The following is a 23270-nucleotide window of genomic DNA, read 5'->3' on the forward strand; positions in this document are numbered from 1 at the left end:
GATCTTTACTCAGTGTTCATCCTTCTGATAAACTTCTCCTTGGTGCTCTCTTTCCTCTAGGTTCTCATGGCACTGTTCCCTCCTGGTTCTTCTCCTCCTACCTGTCTGAACACATCTTTGCTGGATCTTCATCCAGGTCATGCCCACACACACTGGAGATCCCCCAAGGCTCTGGCCTTGGCCCTTTCTCTCTCCACACTAGTTTGCTTGGATAGCTCATCCACTCCCATGGATTCAAACAACATCTCTATGAATATGATTCTCAGATTTATTTATCTAGCTCTGACCTCTCTCTTGACCGCCAGTCTTGCATCTCCAACTGCTTTTCGGACTTCTCAGACTAGATGTCCTGTAGACATCTTACACTCAGCATGTCCAAAACTGAACTTGTGGTCTTTCCCCCCAGTCTCTCCATCCTTTCAGACATCCCTGTTCTTGTCAAGGGCACCACCAACCTCCCAGTCAAGCTCAGTGTCATCCTTGATTCCTCACTCATACTCCCTACCCCACATGTCCAGTCTTGCCGGCTCCTATCATTTCTCTCGGTTATACCCACTTCTCTCCTCTGACACTCCCCTCACTTCTCCCATAGCTCCTCATCACCTCACATTTTTACTATTGCAATGGTTGCAATGGTGGGGGGGGTCTGCCTGCCTCAGTTCTCCCCTCGATCCTGTCCATCCTCCATTCAGCTGTTAAGTTGGTCTTCCTGAAGCCCACGTCTGACCATATCCCCTCTCTATTTAAGAAACCCCTACTACTTCTGGGATCAAATAGATAATCTTCTATTTGGCCAAAGCTCTTCATAACTCCCTTCTCCCCGGCCATCCCTTTTTACTGGAGCCACCCTTGACCTGAAAGAATTAAGTAAATCTACAAAAAAATAGCACATAAAAGAATTCTGTGTCAAAAGATCGCTGGGACAAGTGGTTTCAGAAATAATAGTGCCAGTCACAAAGCTTTTGCCAAAGAGTGACGTAAATCTAATAGATAATAAATGTGTGAAAAGAAGACTGCAGAGGCATTAAGGAGAATCGTGGGCCAGTTAGGGAGACTTCAAAGACAGGAGAACTAAAAGTCAAAATCTCAGTGGACACAAGAAATAGTGCAATGAATTCCATCGAAGACAGGTCTATAAAGTAATGAAAATAAAGCCAGAAGCATGCTCAGAGTACAGCAGAGTGTAGAGCAGCTAACTGATGTGCAGGCAGAGTAATTGATTTGGACTGTAAGAGCCAGGACTGCACACCTTGAGCCATCTGGGATTCCCAAAGACACTGCACAAGACTAAAACCTCCCCTCATGGACCCGATGAGACAGTGTTCCCTAGGGAACAAAGCTGAGTGTGAAGGACAACTCCTGCATGAAGAAATCCTACCTAGAGTTCACCAGTGCACAGACTGTTGAATCTTGGAATAAAAGTAAGGAAAGAAACTGAAGAAGCTCTTGAGGTTTCGAGAAGGAAGGAAAAAGTGCTGTTGTACAGCGATGCTGGTGAGTCGTGGATTTCCACAAGCAGGTGATGAGGTGACCTACGTGCAGGAGCGGGGCAGCTTCCTTTGGAGAGAAGTGAGTGCGAGGTGCACGGTGTTACTGTCGGGTGTGCTTGGACCCGTCAACCAAGCTAGTCCCTGAAGCCCTTCGAAACCTGAAAGGATGGAAATGGTGCATGCTGCATTTTCAGATGAGTGTAACAGAATTAGAAGTGAGCATCAACGCAAGTGAAAGCCAAAGTTCTCCGTGGGAACAAACAAAATCTAGGAATAGGGAGGTTAATGAAGGAAGCAGAAAAACAAGCACTACCATTTCATGAACACTCCTCGCTCAGGCCTGGCTCAGTGTGCTTCTTGCCCTCATCTCCAGACAGACTGCACACATCTCTCCTTTGTCTATACTGTGATCCAGCCAAAATGGCCTCCCCTCTACCCATCACTCAACAACTCCCTCTCCCATCGTCGGGCCTTTGCCTAGGCTGTCCTGCATGCTTGGTGTGCTCTCCCTCTGAATTCTTCCCTCTTGCCTTCTTCAAAACTGGCCCCCAGAGCCACTTTCTGTGGGTGAAGTGGCAGGCAGCTGCTGCTTCCCCTGAGGCCCTTTCAAGTTCACTGTGTTTACTTTGTACCTGTTTGCCTACTTATTTACAATTGATAAAAAGGTAATCAGAATGCTTCTCATCAGCATGTGGCCAAACCAATTCCTTAGAATAAGGAGAGAAAGGAAATAGCAGAATTAAGTAGAATAGATTTATCCTTTAGGTCCAGCCATCCAGCCAGGTCCCATGTCTTCTTATCAAGATCTCAGCACCATTGGCATTCCCCTCCCCCACCCCCAGTCATTTAGTATCTTCCCCACTTCTAAATAGGAGCACTAGGGGGTGCCACAATGAATCAAGTGCCAGGGCTGGAGTCAGGAAGACTCATCTTTGTAAGTTCAAACCCGGCCTCAGACACTTACTAGATGTGTGACCCTGGGGGAGTCACTTAGCCCGGTTTGCCTCACTGCCTTATCGATAAAATGAGCTGGGGAAAGAAATGGCTAACCACTCCAGTATCTCTGCCAAGAAAGCTCCAAATGGGGTCATGGAGAGTCAGACCTGACTAAACACCAGCAAACACTTCCAAATATATTGCCAATCTCTCATCAGTACTTGTAAGAGAGGTGGCCAGATTGACTGAAAAAAGCACTGAATGATCCAAGGCAGTTCCAAAAGACTCATGATGAAGGATGCCCTCCACCTTTGGAGTGAGAACGCTTGTATTCTGAGTGCAGAGTGAGGCAGAGGGTGGTTTTTAACTCTTTTTTTGGGCTGTATTTTCTTTCTCAATGTGGCTAATATGGAAATATGTTTTACGTGACTGCACGTGCATCATCTATATCAAATTGCTTTGCTTCTCAAGGAAGGGGGAGGGGAGGGTGGGGGAGAATTTGGAACTCAAAATTTTAAAAAAAGAATGCTAAAAATTGTTTTTACATATAATTGGGAAAAATAAAAATTTTTAAGAAAAAAAACATTGAAGTGCCCTTGAGGCACAGGAGGAGCATGTAGCTCCCACCCTAACGCTTAATGCCTAGGTGACCTTGGATAATCACTTATGCTCCTTGGGCCTTGGCGGTTTCATCTGTTAAATGGGGAGGTCGGACTTAATGGTCTCTGTCCTTGTCCACTCTGGTTCTTATGAACCCAAGACAAACTTGTCAAGCTGCTCATTTGTGTGTCATTTGTGGGTGCCATTTGCACGTCCTCATCAAGCACATCAGTTACTGAGGTCCCCAAATGTGGCGGTTCCACCCCCCACGGTGCTGAATATGGCACCGTTAAAACTTTTCCCCACGTTGTATCGCCTTGTCCTTCACTGTGCTTGAGACGTTTTGGCTGAACAAGACCGAAGGCCACTGGCTTCACGAGTGTTGTGGCCAGACTTAGCAGTCACCTCATTAGTGATGAATCTTTCCTTATGTGACTGGGTTAGTATGGAAGGCGCAGTCTGACATTGGGCCCACACCTGAAGCCCTTTCAGGAAGAACCTGCCCGGGCTCCCCTTCGTGGGCGTATCCTAGGAGAACCCTGAGTCGCCTCCATGCGGGCTGAGGCATTCTGAGTAGGATTTTTGTGGAGGAAATGATTCACAAATATAGGGGGAAATGGGTGCTGTGGCATCCCTTTTATTTGACCTGGTAAAGACAGTCCTATACAGGACAATCATAGACTACTTAAAAATGAATAGATATGCAAAAATACTGAAGATATATGTGTATTTAATGCTTAGTTAAAATCAAATGCAATTTACACCAGCTCTTCCAGGCTGGTGTCATGTCACAAAAATTATCAACATAAAATACCACACACATTTTAAAAACAAAGAAACTAAAACCAATAGAAATAGTCAGTCAACCAGCATTTATTATTAAATACTTCCTACACACCAGAATATGTGTTAAATGCTGGAAATATAAGGAAGCAAAACTGGCCCAGCCCCCACGGAACTCCCATTCCAGCATGGGGACAACTAACTAGGTGCTTATTAGATAGATACAGAGGAGGGGAAAGGAACAATCAGAAGGAAGGGACCAGGAGGAGGTCTTGGATAAAATTCGATTGATGATTCTTAAAATGGTGAAGTGGAATAGGGAATGAGAAAAAAGAAATCTCACACAACAGAAATGTCTTACTGAAGCAAGAGCCTACATACAATGGAAAAACAGAAGGACTTGTTTTTTATCATTTGTGGAATCAGAAACACTACATTTGGACTCCTCAGTCTCTGATGGGTTATATGAGGAAATGGAAATGGTCCATGTCCTTTAAAAAGACCACTGCACACTTGGAATTGCAGAATAAATGGAAGATGTCAATAACTAGGGGACCATTCTGTATTGATGGACAGTGACGAACTCGTGAGTCAAGGGACTCAAGTTCAAGTCAGCCTCTGAAGTTTTCTACCTGTGTGACCTGGGTCATGTTACCTTCCTAGACCTCGGTACTGTTCTCTTCCATACATTGAGACATTTTGCCTACGTGCTTCTGAGGTCTCTTCCAGCCTACAGCCCTGGGTGCTCCAACTCCAAATCTTATGCTTTTTTTCTACTTTCTATGAAAAAAAAATGGCCACAAAGGTGTGTGTCCCTTTGAAACTTTCTGAAGCCTCAGCCTCCCAAGTCTGATGCTAATTTACATAACTATCATAAGGAATTGTTCTCAGCTCATGTTGTTTAGGGGGTGGAAAAAGGGAAGAGAAAGGAATGAGCATTTATATAGCACCTCCTCCCTGCCAAGTACTGTGCAAAATTATCTCATTTGTTCCTCAAAACAACCGTAAGGAGTAGGTGCTATTATCATCCCCATTTACAGTTGGAGAGACCAAGGCAGACAAAGGCTAGGTGATTTGCTGAAGGTCACATAGGTGGGAAGTGTCAGGCTGGATTTGAGCTCAAGCCTTCTTGACTTTGCACCCAGTACCAGCTGCCTCTTCTTGAGAAAATGACTTTGTCAAAGGTAAGACAAAAGGCCTAGGGAAGAGGAAGTCAGTGGACTTCATTGTTCAGACGCGGTTGTACCCGCCGATTTGCTGGAAGGTTTCCAGGTTCTCGGCTGACTGTGGTTTGGGCATTGCAGGTGATAAAAGGGCCCCTTCACTGTGGGTCCTTGGTGAGGGGCTAGTTACTCTGAGCTTAGGAAGTGGTTTGGAGTCTTATGATGTATACACTTCTTTTGTCTTTCATAGTCTGCTGTGGGTTTTGAATACCAGGGCAAAACTGAGAAACATGCTTCACAGAAAGGTAAGGTTGGGGACGATTTACTGACAGAAGGAGGGAAAAAATCCCCTGATCAATCTGATTTGGGAAAGGGAAACAAGGCTCCTGCATTCTTAAAGCCACGGACCATTCCTCTGCATTTCTGAGACGTCTGGGCCAGGCAGAGCCATAACAAATCCTCGTTAGATGTACCTTCCCAGCCTGGGGGCATTCCATTGTCCTCTGGAGGCTGGGCAGCACTTCCAGCCTTCCTCACTATAGACTTAGTGTTGGGCTGATGAAAGATTGGCCTTTTCAGCTTGTAAGCCAAACAGTTCATTTTCTTCCCCTGACAGATGAGTAATGAGCACCTTCTTGTGATATGACTAGTCTAGAATTGTTCTAGCTCGCCCATCAGCAGGTTATCAGAACTGTGTTTTGTTAGGATGTAGTTTTTAGGAAGGCAGCCTCCTCCCTTCCACTTTGCCTCCACCCAATCACAAAAAGAAGAGATTCCTTCATTCTTAGAGGTCCTTGAAGCCTTTGGTTTAGTGGACGTTATTAGCAGCTCTGATGATGAGCGCTTTGTAAGTTTGTGACACACTGAACCAGCCATACTCATGAAAGAGGAGAAATTTCCCGGAGGTATTTTGACTTCCACAAATCTTAGTACTCCAGCCTTTGTTCAAAGCACAGATTCTAATAACACTCTTTGGTCTGGTTGTCCTGTGATCAGTTCCTCAGGGGCGTCCACTAGAGGGCCACCAAGGCCACTTTCAAATGCTCTGCCCACATTCACATTCCCTCAGGGAGGGAAGCAGCTTTCTGCTCTTCTTTCAAAGTGCCCAGACTCCATTTGTGTACACAGGAGAATGCCTCAGCCCCATTGGAAAGGGCTGAATTGCAGTGCTCTGTTGAAGGCTGCTGCTTTCTCTCCTGTTGCTGAAAGTAACCTGCATGTAAGAATCTGGCATTGCTGAAGCACAGCATGGCCCCAGGATTATGGTGCACCGTCCCTGTCCTGTCTGTCCGTCCCCGTCCCCGTTCCCCCCCCCCCCAGCCCAGGGCATCAGGAGCTGCCTGCTAACTCAGCATGTGCTCCCCGCAGCCAGAGGCTCCATGCTACCAGGCTCCTCTATGCAGCCAGGCTCCTCCGTGCAGCCAGGCTCCATGCCTGGATTTGCTGAGTTCTCAGAATCCTTTGTCTCAGCGAGCTCATAACCTTGTCACTTTCGCTGGCTCTCATGCTTGTTGTTTCCACGTGCTCAGATTATTCTAGTGGTTTGGTGGTAAATACGGTGTGCAGGCTGACCGGGTGGACAAGAGCGCAGTGGGCTTTGATTACCAGGGTAAAACTGAGAAGCACGAGTCCCAGAAAGGTTTGTATCCCTGGCGGGGGTGTGGCAGGGGGGTTGAGGGGCCACCTGGGCTGGAGGGCTGGCAGAATGACATTTACAATCACTTGCTTTCTCTAGATCATTGCAAAGAAGGCCATGGGGAAGGATTCATTTTTAGGGGTGGTGATCATGTTAAACTCCAAAAACTTAGTTTACTTTTTTTACTGTAACTTAAGAGGTACAGTAACTAACGGAGGATGGGGAACCAACTTCGGAGCCAAGAAGATCTGGGTTCAAGTCCTTCCTCTGACCCATAGTGGCTGTGTGACCCTGGGCAGGTCACTAGCCTCTCAGTACTCTGGGCAGCTCTCTGTGCCTACAAGCTTAGAGCAGATTCCCACCTGCATTGGTAGGAGTTCCAATCAACCAATAAGCACTTTTCTTAAGCTCTTACTATTTACCAGGCACAGTGCTAGGTTTTGGGGCCACACGTACAAAGAGTCCCTACTCTTAAGGAGCTGGCATTCTGCTGGGGCAGACAATGAGGGTGAATTAAAATATATATGGCACAAATATAAATTGAATGCACATAGCATATGCAGCGTTTATGTGCACCTGTAGGTATACATGCACACATACATATGCATATGTGCATACACATGAACACACACTATTCAACACATACAAAGTGATTAAAGACAAGGTGCTTTGGAAGGGAGATCAGGACAGTGCTAGTCTTTTTCCTCCTCCCTACTGTGACCTACCATGATTCTTAGAGACTTGTGACAGTCTTTAAAAGATTTCACAAAGTGAAATATCTTTTTGGGGAAAAAAAAGAAAGATGGAGCGGAATGGTTTGCAGTCTTTGTGTGGGGCGCCATGTTGTTTTCTGTTCTTGTTGGGTCGTTGGCTGTGACCACGGCTGTTGTCACCAACATCGCCCAGTCCCTCTGGGTGCGCTGACTCCGCTCATTAGCCCTGTGCCCTTCAGGACAAGTAAAGATGCATAGCTTTGAGCTCTGGCTTTGGGTTTGAATGACTGGATTAGATGGCATGAATGACTCTTTTTTTTCTCCTATTTTCCTAGATTATTCCCGAGGTTTCGGTGGTAAATATGGTGTCGATAAGGACAATGTGGACAAAAGTGCTGTTGGCTTTGAATATCAGGGCAAAACAGAAAAGCACGAGTCCCAGAAAGGTTTCTCCAGTTTTCTCTTGTGTTCTTGACTGTTTTTCCCTAACATGATGAGCCCTTGGGTCAGTAGATGGCTTTTTAAAAACCCCTCAGACCCCAGAATATGATTCAAGTATAAACTCAGCTCCGTCTGCCTTTCCTGCTCTGATTGTGGCCCAGTAGTATCTGTACCTTCCTAGCCTTGTCTTGAGAGTGTGCAGCATGTATATGTCCTTTTGATGGTGAAACCCTGGGCCTAACAAATGGTGTTTGGAGTCGCACGGATTGGAGCTTCTCCTCTGTAGGGGCCTGTCTGTGTTGGTCTGATCCATGAGTAGCATTGACCCTAGCCAGGGAGGCCGGGGGGGATTTTTCTCGATGCCTCCCAAGAAGGGAGGAGACCTTCCTTCCAGAGGACACCCGCTCACCAGCACAGAGATCCTTTCCCAGGACAGTTGGGTGGGGAAGGGGGGACATGCCCACAGTCTGCCATCTGTCCCTGCAGCGTGGTCTCAGCCCTCCGCCCATTCTCCAGTTCCTTCTGTGATTCTTGTGGCCTTTTATTATGTGTGTAGACTATGTGAAAGGGTTTGGAGGCAAGTTTGGTGTGCAGAGAGACAGACAAGACAAGTGTGCCTTGGGCTGGGACCACCAGGAGAAAGTTCAACTCCACGAATCCCAAAAAGGTACAGCCATCTCCCTCCGCAGTTCCCACCAGGGCCAAGAGAAGGCTCTTCACCTGGAGGTCGATGATGCTCCAGTGGGCCAGCTGGGATTTAAAGGGGCCTGTTGGCTTTGCTTGTTTGAAGCTGCTCTTCGCTTGTGGGTGTCCCAAAGAAACTCAGCTCGTGCGGGGCTCCAGCTCTCACTCTGCTATTTTTGACAGATAGAAACTGGGCTCAGGCAGGATTTGAGATTGGCAGTGGTTTTTAGGGTATTTAGGGAAGGAAATAATTTTGCTTCTTACCCGAAAGGGTTAGGGAGAGGGGTCTTTTTTTTTTCTTTAAAGAAAACAGAACAGAACCCTTTTGTAATTTCCAACAGAGAAATCTTAGATATAGTCAGTGAATGTTATCCCTGTGTACATGACTCACAATGTGTGTGTGAGTGTGTGTGTGTGTGTGTGTGTGTGTGTGTGTGTGTGTGAGTGACATGTTTGTGTCTTTCACGTACACACAGACGTATTCACTGGGGAGGAATGTTAGAAATGCAGCTGTGAAGATATACTTAAACAAACTTGGGTGAAGTTACTTTCTCCGTGTCTCAGTTTCCTTGTCTGTAAAATTGGGGATTTGAGCTGTTTCTTTCCTTTTCCCCTCTAAGAGCTAGCTGTCTGGGTTGACCCCACACACAGCACCCATGCTCTGAGCCTCCAGAGAGTGGGGCTGCATATCTACATTCCATCGTCCCCTTATGATGCAAACTATAGCTAAGCTCTTGCTTCCTCTGAGCAGTGTCTCTGGCTGTGTCACCAGTCCGTGTCTCTGTAACTAAAAGTGTCTTTTCCTCTCTTGGTTGTCTTCTGTGCTGTCCTATGTGGATTTTCAGATTATAAGAGTGGTTTCGGAGGCAAATTCGGGGTCCAGACCGAGAGGCAGGACCCATCTGCTGTGGGCTTTGAGTACAAGGAGAAATTGGCGCAGCACGAATCTCAGCAAGGCACAGTCGCTGCGCGGCCTCGGGCTCCTCCTCACCTTCCCAGGCAACCACTGGTAGCACAGCCTTGCACAGACAGCGCCTATTGGGGGAAATCTCGGGCTAGTTAGACCAGATCAGCCTTGGAGAAGGGCCACGAAACCTGCCTCAGAGGGCTGCCTTGAAGCCTCATGGCTTCCACGCCCTATGGTGTTGGGGGGTTGCTATCAGAACCAAAGGAGTAGCAGGCTTTCTTGGCTCGCCTGGAGGTGACACTCTAATTACCATCACAAACCCCAGAGCTGGCCAGTGCTCCCCACAACCTTTGTCGTACTCAAAGATCAGAAAAGATGCTCCCTACAGCTGATTCACATAGTTGCCACTCATGAGGAAATTGTATTTAGACAAGGTCCTTTGGGAGTCAAGGTCACAGAGTTCAACTTTGGTACTTTTTAGATAAATCTGCATCTGAGAAAGCATCCTGCAGGATCCCCAGGAAATGGGCAGCTGGGTGGTGCAGTGGATAGAGAGCTGGGTCTGGAGTAGGAAGATGCATCTTTCTGAGTTCAAATCGAGCCTCAGACACTTCCCAGCTGTGTGACCCTGGGCAAGTCACTTCACGCTGTTTGCCTCAGTTTCCTCATCTGTAAAATGATCTGGAAAAGGAAATGGCAGACTATTCCAGTATCTCTGCCAAGCAAACCCCAAATGGGGTCCTGGAGAGTCAGACATGACTGAAAAGTGACTAAACAGCAGCCCCTAGGAAATCTGACAGCTGCTGCCGTATTTTAAAAGCCCACCCCGCTTTGAGTTAGGATTGTGGCCCTGCAGGATGGCAGGCAGATTTCACAAGAGCCGAGACAGTCATTGAGGATGGCCGTGATGTGGCCTCTGGTTAAGCCCCAAGCATAAATCAGACAAAGCCTGGCGCTAGATCACAGGGCCGGGAGGACGCCATATGTGTTCTGTGGTGCCTTTTTGTTCCGTTGATGTTGTTTGTTGGGGGGCAAGAAGAGAAACGTTTTACTTTGGAAAACTCCATTCAGGGCCCAGTACACTTAGCTGCCCTTCAAGGAGCTATGTGTAGAGCTTTGAAATAAAAATAAGAAGCGTTCCCAGCTCAAAGCATTGTCAGTGGTAGGCATTTTGAGTAAATAGCAAAGAGCAAAATGTTCTCTCTGCTTTAGAGAGAAGTCTTTCCCCTTCATTAGGAATTCAGGCTTAGCGCTTAGGACCTGAGCAGTCGGCTGGAAACTAGTAACTTCCTAACTTTGCAGGACAGATATTAGGCTCTCATTCTCCCATAGCTGCTAGTAGAAATCCTGCAGCCTGGCCAGGAGAGGTAAGGGGCTTTGTGTCCATCTCCCAGAGTGCATGATTTCAACCCGTGGGTCTATGTGGTGAATAATTCTGCATGGACATTTGACTTGGAAGCAGACATGTTCCTGCCATGTAGTTATTCTGTGGGTGGAATTCCCACATGGTCTTTTTCTTCCTTAAAAATAATCAAGAAAAATGCCATTAAACTTGGTTTTTTATGCTCATCAAATACCAGAGCACACACAAGAAACCCAACCTGAACCAAGTCTGCTGTGAGGGTTGTCAAGTGAGAGGCCGTGCTATGAAGTGGTGCCTGTTGAAAGACATCATTCTGTCATTGCTGTCCTCTGCTTTGGCTCCGTCAGCGATCCTGCTGGCCCTGGCCAGCCCTCCCCTGTCCCAGCACGAGGCGAGCATGCACATGGCCCTTCTGTTTCTCACCTGCCTGTGGACCGAATGTTTGGAGGAGAATTAGAGCCTGTCTTTCACAGAACAACTCCCTCCCTCTGTGGCACTTCTCTGTCTAGTTTTCCTTACACCCCTGCATCTTCCTTTGTCCATTTTATCCATCTCTGTGCATGCACCTCCTCTGGGGAATGCTCCCTCCTTCAGACTGACCCTAACCTGCTGTTCTTCCCTGTTTCAGATTATTCCAAAGGATTTGGTGGAAAATATGGGGTTCAGAAGGACAGGATGGATAAAGTAAGTATCCCCTTGTGTCCCCATGGAACGAAGAGTCCCTGGTCTGGCTCAGAAACCTCCTGGTCTGGCCCCTCTGGCAGCCCGGGGAGGCTTCTCAGAATGATGCTTGGAAATGACCAAGGAGACTAAGTGTGTTGAAATACAGTGACTGCACATTTCCAAAAACAAGTCAGTGGCCCCCAACGTTAGAACCCTTGCCCTAAAGGATTTTTGTATTTACCTTTTGTTATTTGGGATTGTACCTTGAGTGGGTACATTTTTAGAGGGTACTGTGGCAGCTAGGGGGCACAAGAGTGCACAGAGTCAGGAAAACCTCAGACCAAATCCAGCGTCAGACACTGACTAGCTGGGTGACTCTGGCGGAGGCGCTGAACCTCAATCTCCCTGTCTGTAAAATGAGGATAATAATAGCATCTTCTTCTAAGGATTATTGTGTGGATCAGACAAGATATTTGTAAAGCACTCTACAGACCGCAAAGTGCTATATATATGTGCTAGCTGTTCCTGTTTTAATTAGGTGATATAATATAATTAGCACCTTACTATGCAAAATGATGCAATAAGCACCACAGAGCTTATGGGAAAGCGGGGGTTGGGGTATCATACTCAGAATTTTCATTAGTGGCATGTTAAAAAAAAAAAGATAAGAACCTAATCGAAAATGCTAGCACAAAAGTGCATGCTGAATGGTTAAGAGATGCAGAAATGCTACAGTGAATAGTGGTGTCCCAAGCTCAAGCCACTGCTCTGCCTCCGCCCTGATTCCTGTGTGGCTGGCCCAGGCTGGCAAAGTCGTCTCCAGCTCGTCCCTCCAGGACCAAGGCAGAAGGAGGGCTGGGGGCAGAGGGAGTGCGCAGTTCAGGCAGCCCTCCTCCACTCAGTCCCCACTGTACTGGAAGATAGACAGTAAATGTGGCCTTCAATTTGGAAAGCCCCACAGTTAGCTCACGGAAGTGGGCAGCAGAGCTGCTCATGATTGTGAAGTGGGGCCGTTTTCTGCATTCTCCCTGTTTCTCCAGGACGAAGTTGTGTGTAAGCAAACTCAATTTGCATTGTGGTCAGATTGTTCCCTAACATATCAATTTCTTGGAACAATTTTATATTTTCAAAGCAAGTGTTAAAGTGGCCTGACTGTGCCTTGAATCTGGCAGTGCCACCAGGAATGAATTAATTTGCAGACCTAGAAGTGTAGACTTAACTGTTCCTGCTATCGTTAGCTCTGTGGTCATCTGTTCCATTAGCAAACATTATTGAAACAATTACTTTATGGTAGACCCTATACCAAGGGCTGGATACACAAACCAACAGTCCCTGCCCTCCAGGCCCTGACTGTCTAGGCCAACGAGATGGCCTGTACCTACACACGGAGATACAACGGAGCCCAGGCCATGGCTGGGGGCCAAAGGGAGGCACTGGCTCTTGGGGGAGGCTCAGGGAAGGCCTCACCTAGAAGATGGTCCTTGAGCTGAAGAGAGAGAGCGTTCCAGGCAGGCACAGAGATGTGGAGATGGGACGTTGAGTGTGTGTGTGTGTGTGTGTGTGTGTGTGTGTGTGTGTGTGTGAGAGAGAGAGAGAGAGAGAGAGAGAGAGAGAGAGAGAGAGAGAGAGAGAGAGGAGAGACAGCAGACAGAGAGACAGAGAGACAGACAGAGAGGAGAGACAGACGCAGACACAGACACAGAATTGTATCATCTTTCTGTTGGTTACTTAGTGTCTTCCCCATCAAACATACTTGGCACACTGTAGCAGTAATAGGTGATTGTGCTGCTTTTTCATTTTTTGTAGAATGCCTCGACCTTTGAAGACATTTCCAAGGCTTCCTCGGCTTACCAGAAGACATTGCCGGTAGAAGCTGGTGAGCCCCTCCCCATGCTCATGGTTTCCCATAAGAAATATCAAGGGCCATGCCATGGATTTTAAAAGTATGAATGAACAGCAGGGAAGACTCTTTCCTGGCGGCAGAAGAAGCTCCAGGCCTTTTTTTCTGGCGAGAATTTCAAATTCTTTCTCACTCGATCTGTCATGTTGATGTGTTCTTGCCCACAAGGTTGTCTATTCCTGGTCAGCCAGTTGACAGCATTTAATTTCAGTACCTACTGTGTGCCAGGCACGGGGCTAAGCGCTGGGGACCCAAAAAAAAGGCCAAATAAATTCCCCGTTCTCCAGGGGGTCACAGTCTTATGGGGCAGACAGTGGGCCAATAATTATGTACAATGTGTATGTGTATGTCCTTTTCTCGGGATAAAATAAAAATAGACTTTGTCTCCCTTTCTAGTGAACAGCAAAACAAGTAATATCCGAGCGAACTTTGAGAACCTGGCCAAAGAGAAAGAGCGAGAAGACAGGAGGAAGGCAGAGGCGGAGAGAGCGCAGAGGATGGCTAAGGAGAAGCAGGAGCAGGAGGAGGCCCGCAGGAAGCTTGAGGTCAGTGGCGACCTCTGCCTTGCTACTCTGCTGGTTCAGACTGCCCCCATGCTGGGCCTTTTCAGTCAAAAGCCTTCTAGCTTGGCTCAAACATGCGCTGAGCTGGTGATGGGATTTATCGGATAGAATGCGGAGCTTGGCGGTATGAAAGACCTGGGTTCAAATGTGTCTTTGACGTGTCCCGGGCCACTTTTCTCAGATGCAGCTTCCACAGGTTGTTATCGAGGTTAAAGGAGACACCTGGTCTCTCTCCCCCCGCTTTACTTCCCGTCTCTGTCAAATTCTTTGCAAACCTTAAGGTGCTTTATGAAGGTCATTTTGCTTGTAGAGGTGAGAGGGGCTATGGAGGCCATGGAGCCTAAAATGCACACCTACCCATTTTGTAGATGTGGAAACTGAGCCCCAGAGAGAAGAGAGCCAGGTATATTATTTTGTCTGTTACCCTTATGTTGTGGGCTGGACAGAGAGCTGGTTTTCCAGGCCTTGGGTGTCTTGTTACAGACCTGAACCTTCCTCCTGCCTGGTATATGTTGGCTTTTCTGGAATCTGCCCAGAATTTTCCACCTCAGCCTGTCCGTTACCCGTGTGCCCCACCCTGCTGGTTGATGATGTCAGAGGTGGGAAACCAGCCAGGCCCTGGGGGTCCCCTGCCTCTCAGTGCAGACCACCTGCAGCACCAAGTGCTGATGGGAAGGGGGCACTTTGGGGCACATGCTCTGAGCCTCACAGGGACAACATGGCCTTCCTCCTCCAGGTGCCGTGGTAGAAAGGAGGTCCACAGCTTTGAGAACAGCCCTGGCCACCTTTCCTTGTCCCTCTTTGGGGGGTTGCCTGCTGCTGTGGTGGGCCTCCCCTGTCTCCCGAGGGCCTCCTTTCCATGCCTAGTCTCTGCATCCTCAGCTGAGCACTGTGGCCGTCCTTCTCTTAAACACACCTTTGGCCTGTGGCTGTCAGCCCTGAACAGCCCATCCTGTCCACGTTACATCCCAGTGTGGGCTGCTTCCCTTTCTTTGGTTACCACCCTTTGGCACGGGTCATGGGCTTCAGCCGCTGCATTACCTTGGGAACAGGAGGGTTCGCATCAGTTCTTCCAAAGACGTGCACATGTCTGGTCGTTCTCGTACGAGCTTACATCCCACGATGGTGTTTTCTGTCCTTGTTGGGGGTCGTCCTCAAACTTGCCTTAAAGCTGTGATCTGACAAACCCTGGGTTTTGAATTACAGGAACAAGCCAGAATCAAGAAGCAAACTCCATCTCCTCCTCCCAGCCCCCAGCTGCCAGCCGAGGAAAGGCCACCCACCAGCCCAGTCTATGAGGTCAGTGCGTGACCCTGAGCTGGAGAGCTGGCTCCCCTCAATTAATCGCCAGCTCCCTTGTGATCGCTAGCTCTCCTGTGATCTCTATCTCTTCTGTGATTGATCACCGGCTCCCCTGTAATCGCTAGCTCCCCTCTGATTGATCGCCAGCTCCCTTGTGATCGCTGGCTCTCCTGTGATTGCTCACCAGCTCCTCTGTGATGAACCGCTTGCTTAGTGCTGAACGGGATGGCCTCTAAGCCCTTCCCCTGATCTCACCCTACACGAGCAAGGCCATCAGCTTGACAACTTTTGGCTGCCTCTGTTTCCTCTGCTTATTTTCCCCGATGTTATGTCAAGCATTAGTTGGGGTGAAGACTAAGGACAGGGTGGGTGTGTCTGTGGCTTTAAGGGCTGGCAGTGCCATTCTAGGGAATGAGGTGCCCATCTCCCAGCCAGATTTCTAGGTGGCTTCACAGTAGATAGAGCCCCAAGCCTGGAATCAGGAAGCCTCATCTTCCCAAGTTCAAATCAAGCCTCAGACACTTACTGTATGACCCTGGGCAAGTCACAACCCTGTTTGCCTCAGTTTCCTCATCTATAAAATGAGCTGTATCTCTCCAGTATCTCTGCCAAGAAGGCCCCAAATGGGGTCACAGAGAGTTGGATTGAAATGACTCAGTAAGCACATGACTGTAGAGGGCACAATGCCAAAAAGCCTCAAATCAACCAGGCATTAGTTAAGGGCTTAGTGTTTCAGGAGTTGTGCTGGGCACTGGGGAGAGCAGTCCCTGCCCACAGGGAACTTCCATGCCACTGCACGCATGCACACAAACACAAGACCACTACCGGGGAGTTTGGGCACCCCGCACAGAGTGGGGCTTGAGCCTCATCCTTTGGCCATGCATGAGGTGGGGGAGGGGGATCGCCTGTGTTTGGTGCAGGACTGGGTGGGGGGAGGGGACAGAAGACGTACAAAATGGTCCTTTCCATCGAGGAGTGTCGTTGGGGAGAAACCTGGGCGCCGGGTAGAGGCCCAACGGTGGGCCTGCTCAGTGGGGAAGCGGGGAAGGGCCAGCCTGGAGGGACCATATGAGGTGAGCAAGCTGCTTTCCTTGTGGAGAGCCTGGGTGCTCTAGGGTCAGCATCCCAAGGCAAAGTGCTGTCTGCCTCAGTTTCCTAATTTGGGGGATGATATGAGCACTTACCTACCAAGATTGTCAGGAGGAGAAAACAAGATGACCTAATGTTTCTACGTGCTTTGCGGACTTTAGGGTGCCTTCTAAATGCTACCTCTGCTAATGGTGAGAATGATGTCAGGTGAGCTTCCCTCTGACTCTCCCTAGGATGCTGCATCTTACGAGGCCGAGCCCGGGTACAAAGGCCACAGTACTACGTATTCTGGGCCGGAGCAGCAGTCTGAGTACACGGCTGTGCCGTCAGACTACCAGGAGACAGTGAGCCAGCGGGGCCTGGCGCAGGAGCCTGAAGCTGTGTATGAGACCACGGGGTCGATGGCTCCCAATCAAGAAGGTGCCGAAAGGGGGGGGTGCTGCCAATGCCTGCCGCCTCCCCAAACTGTCCCTGTGATCGCTGTGGAGTGATTGGGGTGGCAGGTTGTCTGCATCACCCAGGAGGGTTTGCCGGGCCCCCTTTGCACACTCCCATGCTGCCTCTGGAGGTCACCCGAGGCTTTTGGGGTACTCAGGGTTTCCCTGATGATTGCCTGAATTCATCATGAGCCATTTATTATGTGTGGTTGCTCCCCCAAGAGGGTGCCAGGGGCCTGGGTGGTGCTTTCTCGCTCTCAGACTTATGTTTGAGACCTGCACTGGCCGGGGCTGGAGCCAGACTCCTTGGTGAAACTTCTCTGGATGGAGCCACTGTTCCAGCTTGGTGCATAATGGGACTGGAGGGGTTGAGACCAGAGACTGATGTCTCTAAAAGGGAAGTAGAAAAACAGATCTAGGCACGAGAGGTGCTTCACTGGCATATCTGTGGCCTCGTGATATATAGAGAGAGAATGTAAAAAATGAAGATAAGGAACCCTTCCCCCCCAAAGGGGACCAGGAATGGAATCATGTAGATGTTGCTATTTGAGCTGACTCAGAAAGAAGTCAGGGATTCTAAGAGACAAGAGTTGAGGAGAGAGCATTCCAGGCACAGGGACCAGCTCACGCAAGGGCCTAGAGGTGGGAGATCAGAACTGGAAGAAGGCCAACTGGGTTAGACATAGAGTGAGGGAATGGTAGCAAACTGTAATAAGGTTGAAACAGTAAGTTGGGGCCAAGTTTTGCGGGTTTCTAGCGCCCTGCAGAGGAGCGTATATTTGAACCTAGAGGTATTCAGAAGCCGCTGGAATTTATGGAGAAGTGTGGTAACCTAGTCAGCTAGATGCTTAAGGCAAATCCTGGCAGCTGAGTGCAGGGTGGATTTGTGGTTTATATTTGTATCCTTTCATATAACAGAGCTTAGATTTATTTTTTTTAAAAATTAAACTGAATTTAAATTACCTTTTTTTCTATGAATTTATGAACTATTTATAATCATATATTTTTTTGGTTGACTTTTAGAGGAAAATACTTATGATGAATATGAAAATGACCTTGGGATCACAGCCATAGCCCTCTATGATTATCAGGCTGGTAAGCAAACCACACAATGTGTGGAGGTTGGGCTGGGCCCTGGGGGTGGGGCGAGGGCCGGGGCTTCATGTCGATGTTGGTTACATTTGTTTTCTCCTTGGTTAGCTTCATGGCTGGGCAATCTTTTTTTTTTTTTAAATTTTACTTTTTCCGATCAGCAAAATTCACCCTTTCTTCCTCCTTCCCCAGTTGAGCATGAAAGAAAAACAAAACCTCTGTTACAAATGTGTATAGTCAAGCAAAATCAATTTTTTTCATTGACCACATTTAAGAGGAAAAAAATACATAAGCACATGTACACAAACACATGCATGGTTACCTGCATACATGTATACATAGGTACACACACATGCATATATATGCACACTCACATTCACAGTTTACGAAATTGAATTTTTTTGTCTGCTTTCACCACGCACACATATACACACCACACACACACACTGCACACACACCACACTCACACCACACACATTCACACAACATGCGCACACACGTGCGCACACACACACACACACACACACACACAAGGATTCTATCTTCTTCATATTCCATAACTTATTCAGACATTCCTAATGGATGGACAACCCCTTAGACTTCAATTCTTTGCCACCTCAAAAAGAGCTATAAATATTGTTGCACATTTTTAGAGTTTGTTTTCCTTACAATGAAGTCCTCCCTTTATCCACCCTCCTAATTTCTCCCTTTTTCTTTTATTTCTATGTTGAACAAAATGTGTCTCTGCACCCACCTTTGTCTAGCTCAGATGAGGACAGGGTTCAAGTGTCAGCTGCTTCCCCCCCCCACTTGTTTGTATAGATGTCTCTTTCCACACCCAACCTCCCCCCACCTTTCCCAGTGTATTCCCTTTCTCTTTTCTTTCCGTTCTGTTTAAAAGATCACCAAGACTTAACGGCCCTCTCCCAGGTACTCTGTCCAATTCCCTCTGTGACCCTTGATGATGGGAGGGTTCGGAGGGGACACGTGCGCCGTCTTCTTCTCATCTTAGGGTGTAAACAGTTTATCCCGGTTTTGGTCCCTTATGATTGTTTTTGTTCACTTGGTGGCTTCCCTTTTTGGTGGAATTATGGATCCGGCCCCAGGGCAGGATTGGCAGTACTTGGTTAGGCCAGGGTTTCCAACTGAAGTGCTCGCCCTCTCATTAATCAACAAGAGTTCTTTCTTTCATTTGTTTGTTTGCTCTCCTTTCCCAATTTTATTTTTCCCTACTTGATAGTATTTAATTCTTTCTAATTACATCCATAGTTTTCAGCATTCACCTTTATAAGATTTTGAGTTCCAAATTTTTCCCCCTCCCCCTCCCCAAGATGGCATGCAATCTGATACAAGCTATCCATGTACAATCCTATTAGACGTGTTTCCACATTAGTCATGTTGTGAAAGAAGAATCAGAACAAAAGGGAAAAACCATAAGAAAAAAAGAAAAGAGAGAAAACAGTGTGCTTCAATCTGCATTCACATTCCACAGTTTTTCTCTGGATGTGGATAGCATTTTCCATCATGAGTCTCTTGGAATTGCCTTGGATTGTTGTTTTACTGAAAAGAGCTAAGTCTCTCAAAGTGGGTCATTACACAATGTTGCTGTTACATATACAGTGTTGTGGTTCTGCTCACTTCTCTCAGCATCAGTCCATCCAAGACTTTCCAGGTTTTTCTGAAATCCACCTGCTCATCATTTCTTATAGCACAATAGTATTCCATTACATTCACATACCACAACTTGTTCAGCCATTCCCCAATTGATGGGGCATCCCTTTATCTTCTGATTCTTTGCCACCACAAAAAGAGCTGCTATAAATATTTTTGTACATGTGGGTCCTTTTCGCATTTGTATGATCTCTTTGGGATATAGCCCTAGAAGTGCTATTGCTGGGTCAAAGGGTATGCAGTTTTATAGCCCTTTGGACATAGTTTCAAATTGCTCTCCAGAATGGCTGAATTATAGAGTTCACAACTCCACCAACAATGCATTGGTGTTCCGATTTTCCCACATCTTCTCCAGTATTTATTGTTCTCTATTTTTGTCATATTAGCCAATCAGATAGGTATAAAGTGGTACCTCAGAGTTCAACAAGAGTTCATAAGCACCTATTATGTGTCAGGCACTGTGCTAGGCACTGGGGATCCAGACTGAGTTGAAATGGTCCCTGCCCTTAAGAAGATTAAATTCAGCTCTCAATGGTGGCTTTTGGGAATAGGGCCGCTGGAGAAGTGCATGCCTTTCATTCATTTCTCTTTGCCAATTTCTCCTTTATAGCTGGTGACGATGAAATTTCCTTTGATCCTGATGATATCATCACCAACATTGAAATGATTGATGATGGCTGGTGGAGAGGCGTGTGTAAAGGCCGATACGGGCTCTTCCCAGCCAACTATGTCGAGCTGAGACAGTAACGAAGATGTTTTCTCATCGATGCCTTAATGCCATAGTCTGCAAACCTGATGTCTACACTACAGAGTCATGCTTCGGGGAGGGAGGATGGCGAGGGGAAGATACATACTGCTTTTATATTTAATACTTTTGCTGATGCTCTTAAGAATGTTTAATCCTCAGAATTTGCTAATATATTGTAATCATGTTTCCTTGGAGGACTTGGGTGATGGTGTTTAAGCCTTTAAGGCCTTTCCTCTTTTTGCCAAATGGGATGGTTGTTACAAGAAGCCATGCCAAGGACCTTTTGTCCTTATGTGGGAGCAGGCAGGGTCCCCTGCCCTGCCCAAGACAGCGGTGCTGAGGGAATCCTTTCTCTGCATGTTGGCAGTGCCTGTGAGGACCCTGCAGGCCTCCTGGGCATGTCCTGGTTCTTAGAGGAGGAAGGAGTTAGGGAAGAGTGGCACTAGAGGGGGTCAGAGTGGACCAGCCTTTCAAGCCTCTTGTCATGAGTGAGGTTCCTTACCTACTTTTATAGACTTATTCTCAGCGTCTCCTCCTTCCATCAAAGAAGCCCGCAAGCATCCAGGTATGGAGACTTGAGTTGGGGTTTGGTTTAGATTTGGGACTTTTCATTCTCTCTCCCTTCTTCCCAGAAGCCCCAGCTCCAGGAGCCTGACAAGCTCCTCTTGGGTCCTTTAGATTAGGCAGTTCCTCTACGTTACCCTGTCCCCGCCCCCAGCTGCTCATCCACCTCCAGATCTTGACAAATTCTGTTCCTCACGGCTGCTGAGATATCGCCCTGTGATGACGGTGATGACGACGTGCCCCCGCAGGGCCAGCGTCTCTCATAAACACGAAAACTTCCGTGAAGCGGTAGCTGCTGGACAAGACTGCTGTAGCCTGTCGAGGGCGCGTGTGTGTGTGGCTTAGTCACCTCAGTCACTTTTCAGCCCCACACAAGCAGTCACCTCCCCGGTACGTTCAGCAGAAACTGCCCATCCCATTTGTACCACCAAGGGAGGGACGCTCCTTCTGCCAACGCAGCACGCTGTGGGCTGACTTGATTAAAACCGATGGACAAAGAGGAGTCTGTGTCCCCACCAGAGATGCATGTGGATCTGGTCTCACAGTCAGTTGTGCTGGCCCAAGGCACCCAGGGTGGCTTTAGAATCTCAGCCCTGTGGACTGAGGAAATTGGCCGGGAGCAGCGAGGTGGACAGACTCTCCCTGCAATCTTCCCACAAGCCCCATGGTTCTTTGGGACAGTCCTCCTTCCGGCAGCCCTGAGTGTGTCCAGCTCCCCCCCCACTCTTTTCTCTGTATTGATCAGGCTTCCCTAGGTCGGCCTGGGTTCGATGATCCGCACGTTTCATCCCCCTTCGTCTAGAACACTTGATAGGCAGGATTTCTTGTTGTTGCTGCTGTTAAATATTCCAAATAAATTTTTGGGGCCCCTTGGCAATGGCTGTTTTGGGTTTGCTTCCTTGAGTGACCTGTCCCATACAGGGACGCGTATGACTGTGCCTTCTGGTGCAGTGACCCAGATGTGCTGAGTGGGAAGGGGGCGCAGAATGTGCCGGGGAGCTCTGAGGGTCCGTCTCACATTCCTCACGCACCAAGGCTGTGGAGGCTGAAGGGGTGTAGAGTGACCCTGAGGAAGAATTGGAAAAGACCCCAGACATTGTTTAGGCTAATGTCATTTTATAAATGAGGAAACTGAGGCCCACAGAGGTTAAACAAGTGACTTTTGAAGTCTTTCATGCCATGGCCCCTTCTACCTTTCCAGTCTTCTTATGGCTTAGACTCCCCCCGCCCCAAGCAATTCAGTGACAGGGTGCCACCTTTCTGTCCCTTGAACAACACACTTCATCACCTGACTCTAGACATTTTCCCTGGTTGTCTCCCATGCCTGGAAGTCTCCCCCTCCTCATCCCTGCCTCCTGGTTTCCTTCAGATCCCAGCTAAGATCCCACCTTCTCGGAGAAGCCTTTCCTGCTCCTCCTTACTCTAGTGCCTTCCCTCTAAGACTGCCTCTGATTTATCCAGCATCCATAGCTTCTCTGTACATAGTTGTTTGTGTGGCATCATCCTCATCAGGCTGGGACCTCCTTGGGGGCAGAGTCTGAATGCTTAGCACACAGTGGGTGCTTAAATAAATGCTTGTTGACTGACTTTTAAAGTGCTTTGCAAACTTGAGGACTCTAAATGTGAGCCATTCTCATTGGGTGAAAAGTGTTCTTTTAAAGTTAAGACAAGCAGCACACCTCCTGTTGGGGAAGGAAGCTGTCTGTTATCTTAAATAATACCTACTATTTCGTTGGGTGTATATTGGTCAAAGCCTTCTTTCCTGTTGATTTCAGTATAAATTGGAAATGTGTTTGTTGGGGAAAAATTGGGGCCTGAAAAATCACTTCCGAAAGAGTGCTAAAAAGCCATCCATCTAAAGCAGTGATACGGGGTGAGAGTACCCAGTGACTACAACGCTTTCCTTGGGCACCAGTGGTACTCGGAAGCCCTGTAGAACTTTGTCTGCAAGCATACAACCAACCTATCAATAGACATTTATTAAGCCCCTACTATGTGCCAGGCATCCATTTGTACCCTGCCGAGCATTGAGCCTCTCCCACATTAGACTGAAGCCGAGGATGCTCAGACTTGCTCAGGCTTTCTCACTCTGGACTCTGGCCTGAAGACTGTCTAGTTCAGGTTGGGCTGCTCCTTGTCAGGGCAGAGCCTTCTATGGCTATGAGCTTCATTTGGGCCAAGGTGAGGGACCTAGTTGGCAGGCGGTTGTCTCAGAGTCAGTCTCTAGGTGTGGCTGGTCTGTTTGGCCCAAGGACGGTGAGGGGAGCAGGATAGAATATGGCCCTAGATGCTCTGGGTTTCTCTCTTCTTGACTGGTTATGGCAGCTGAAACCTTGCACATCTCTCTGCCTTTGGGAGTGGCTGTCAACTTGTGCAAAGGAAGGGGGTCTTCTTTCTTGGTTGGGGAGGTGGGGGAGACAACCATAGCAAGAAGGAAATTCAAAAGGCATCCCAAAGAAATAAAGGAACCCCTTCACTGGAAACCCAAGTGAGGTTTCAGCAAATGCAGGGGCCATTTACCACAT

The 23270-nt window shown here is 47.9% G+C and overlaps 1 protein-coding gene across 1 annotated transcript in view; it reads left to right on the forward strand.

Annotated features, from left to right (window-relative positions):
• Window positions 1–21622, forward strand: part of CTTN (cortactin) — a 43849-nt gene extending 22227 nt beyond the window's left edge. The window contains 13 exon segments of the mRNA XM_078148738.1: window positions 5223–5277; window positions 6502–6510; window positions 6513–6611; window positions 7657–7767; window positions 8319–8429; window positions 9292–9402; window positions 11345–11400; window positions 13186–13255; window positions 13676–13824; window positions 15049–15141; window positions 16467–16653; window positions 17694–17765; window positions 20044–21622. Of these exon segments, the coding sequence (XP_078004864.1) occupies window positions 5223–5277; window positions 6502–6510; window positions 6513–6611; window positions 7657–7767; window positions 8319–8429; window positions 9292–9402; window positions 11345–11400; window positions 13186–13255; window positions 13676–13824; window positions 15049–15141; window positions 16467–16653; window positions 17694–17765; window positions 20044–20180 (1260 nt within the window). The 3' untranslated portion in view covers window positions 20181–21622.
• Window positions 21623–23270: the final 1648 nt, after the last annotated feature.

The sequence above is a fragment of the Phascolarctos cinereus genome, unplaced genomic scaffold (assembly GCF_003287225.1).
Source record: "Phascolarctos cinereus isolate Bilbo 61053 unplaced genomic scaffold, phaCin_HiC Scaffold_9;HRSCAF=440, whole genome shotgun sequence".
NCBI lineage: Eukaryota > Metazoa > Chordata > Mammalia > Diprotodontia > Phascolarctidae > Phascolarctos > Phascolarctos cinereus.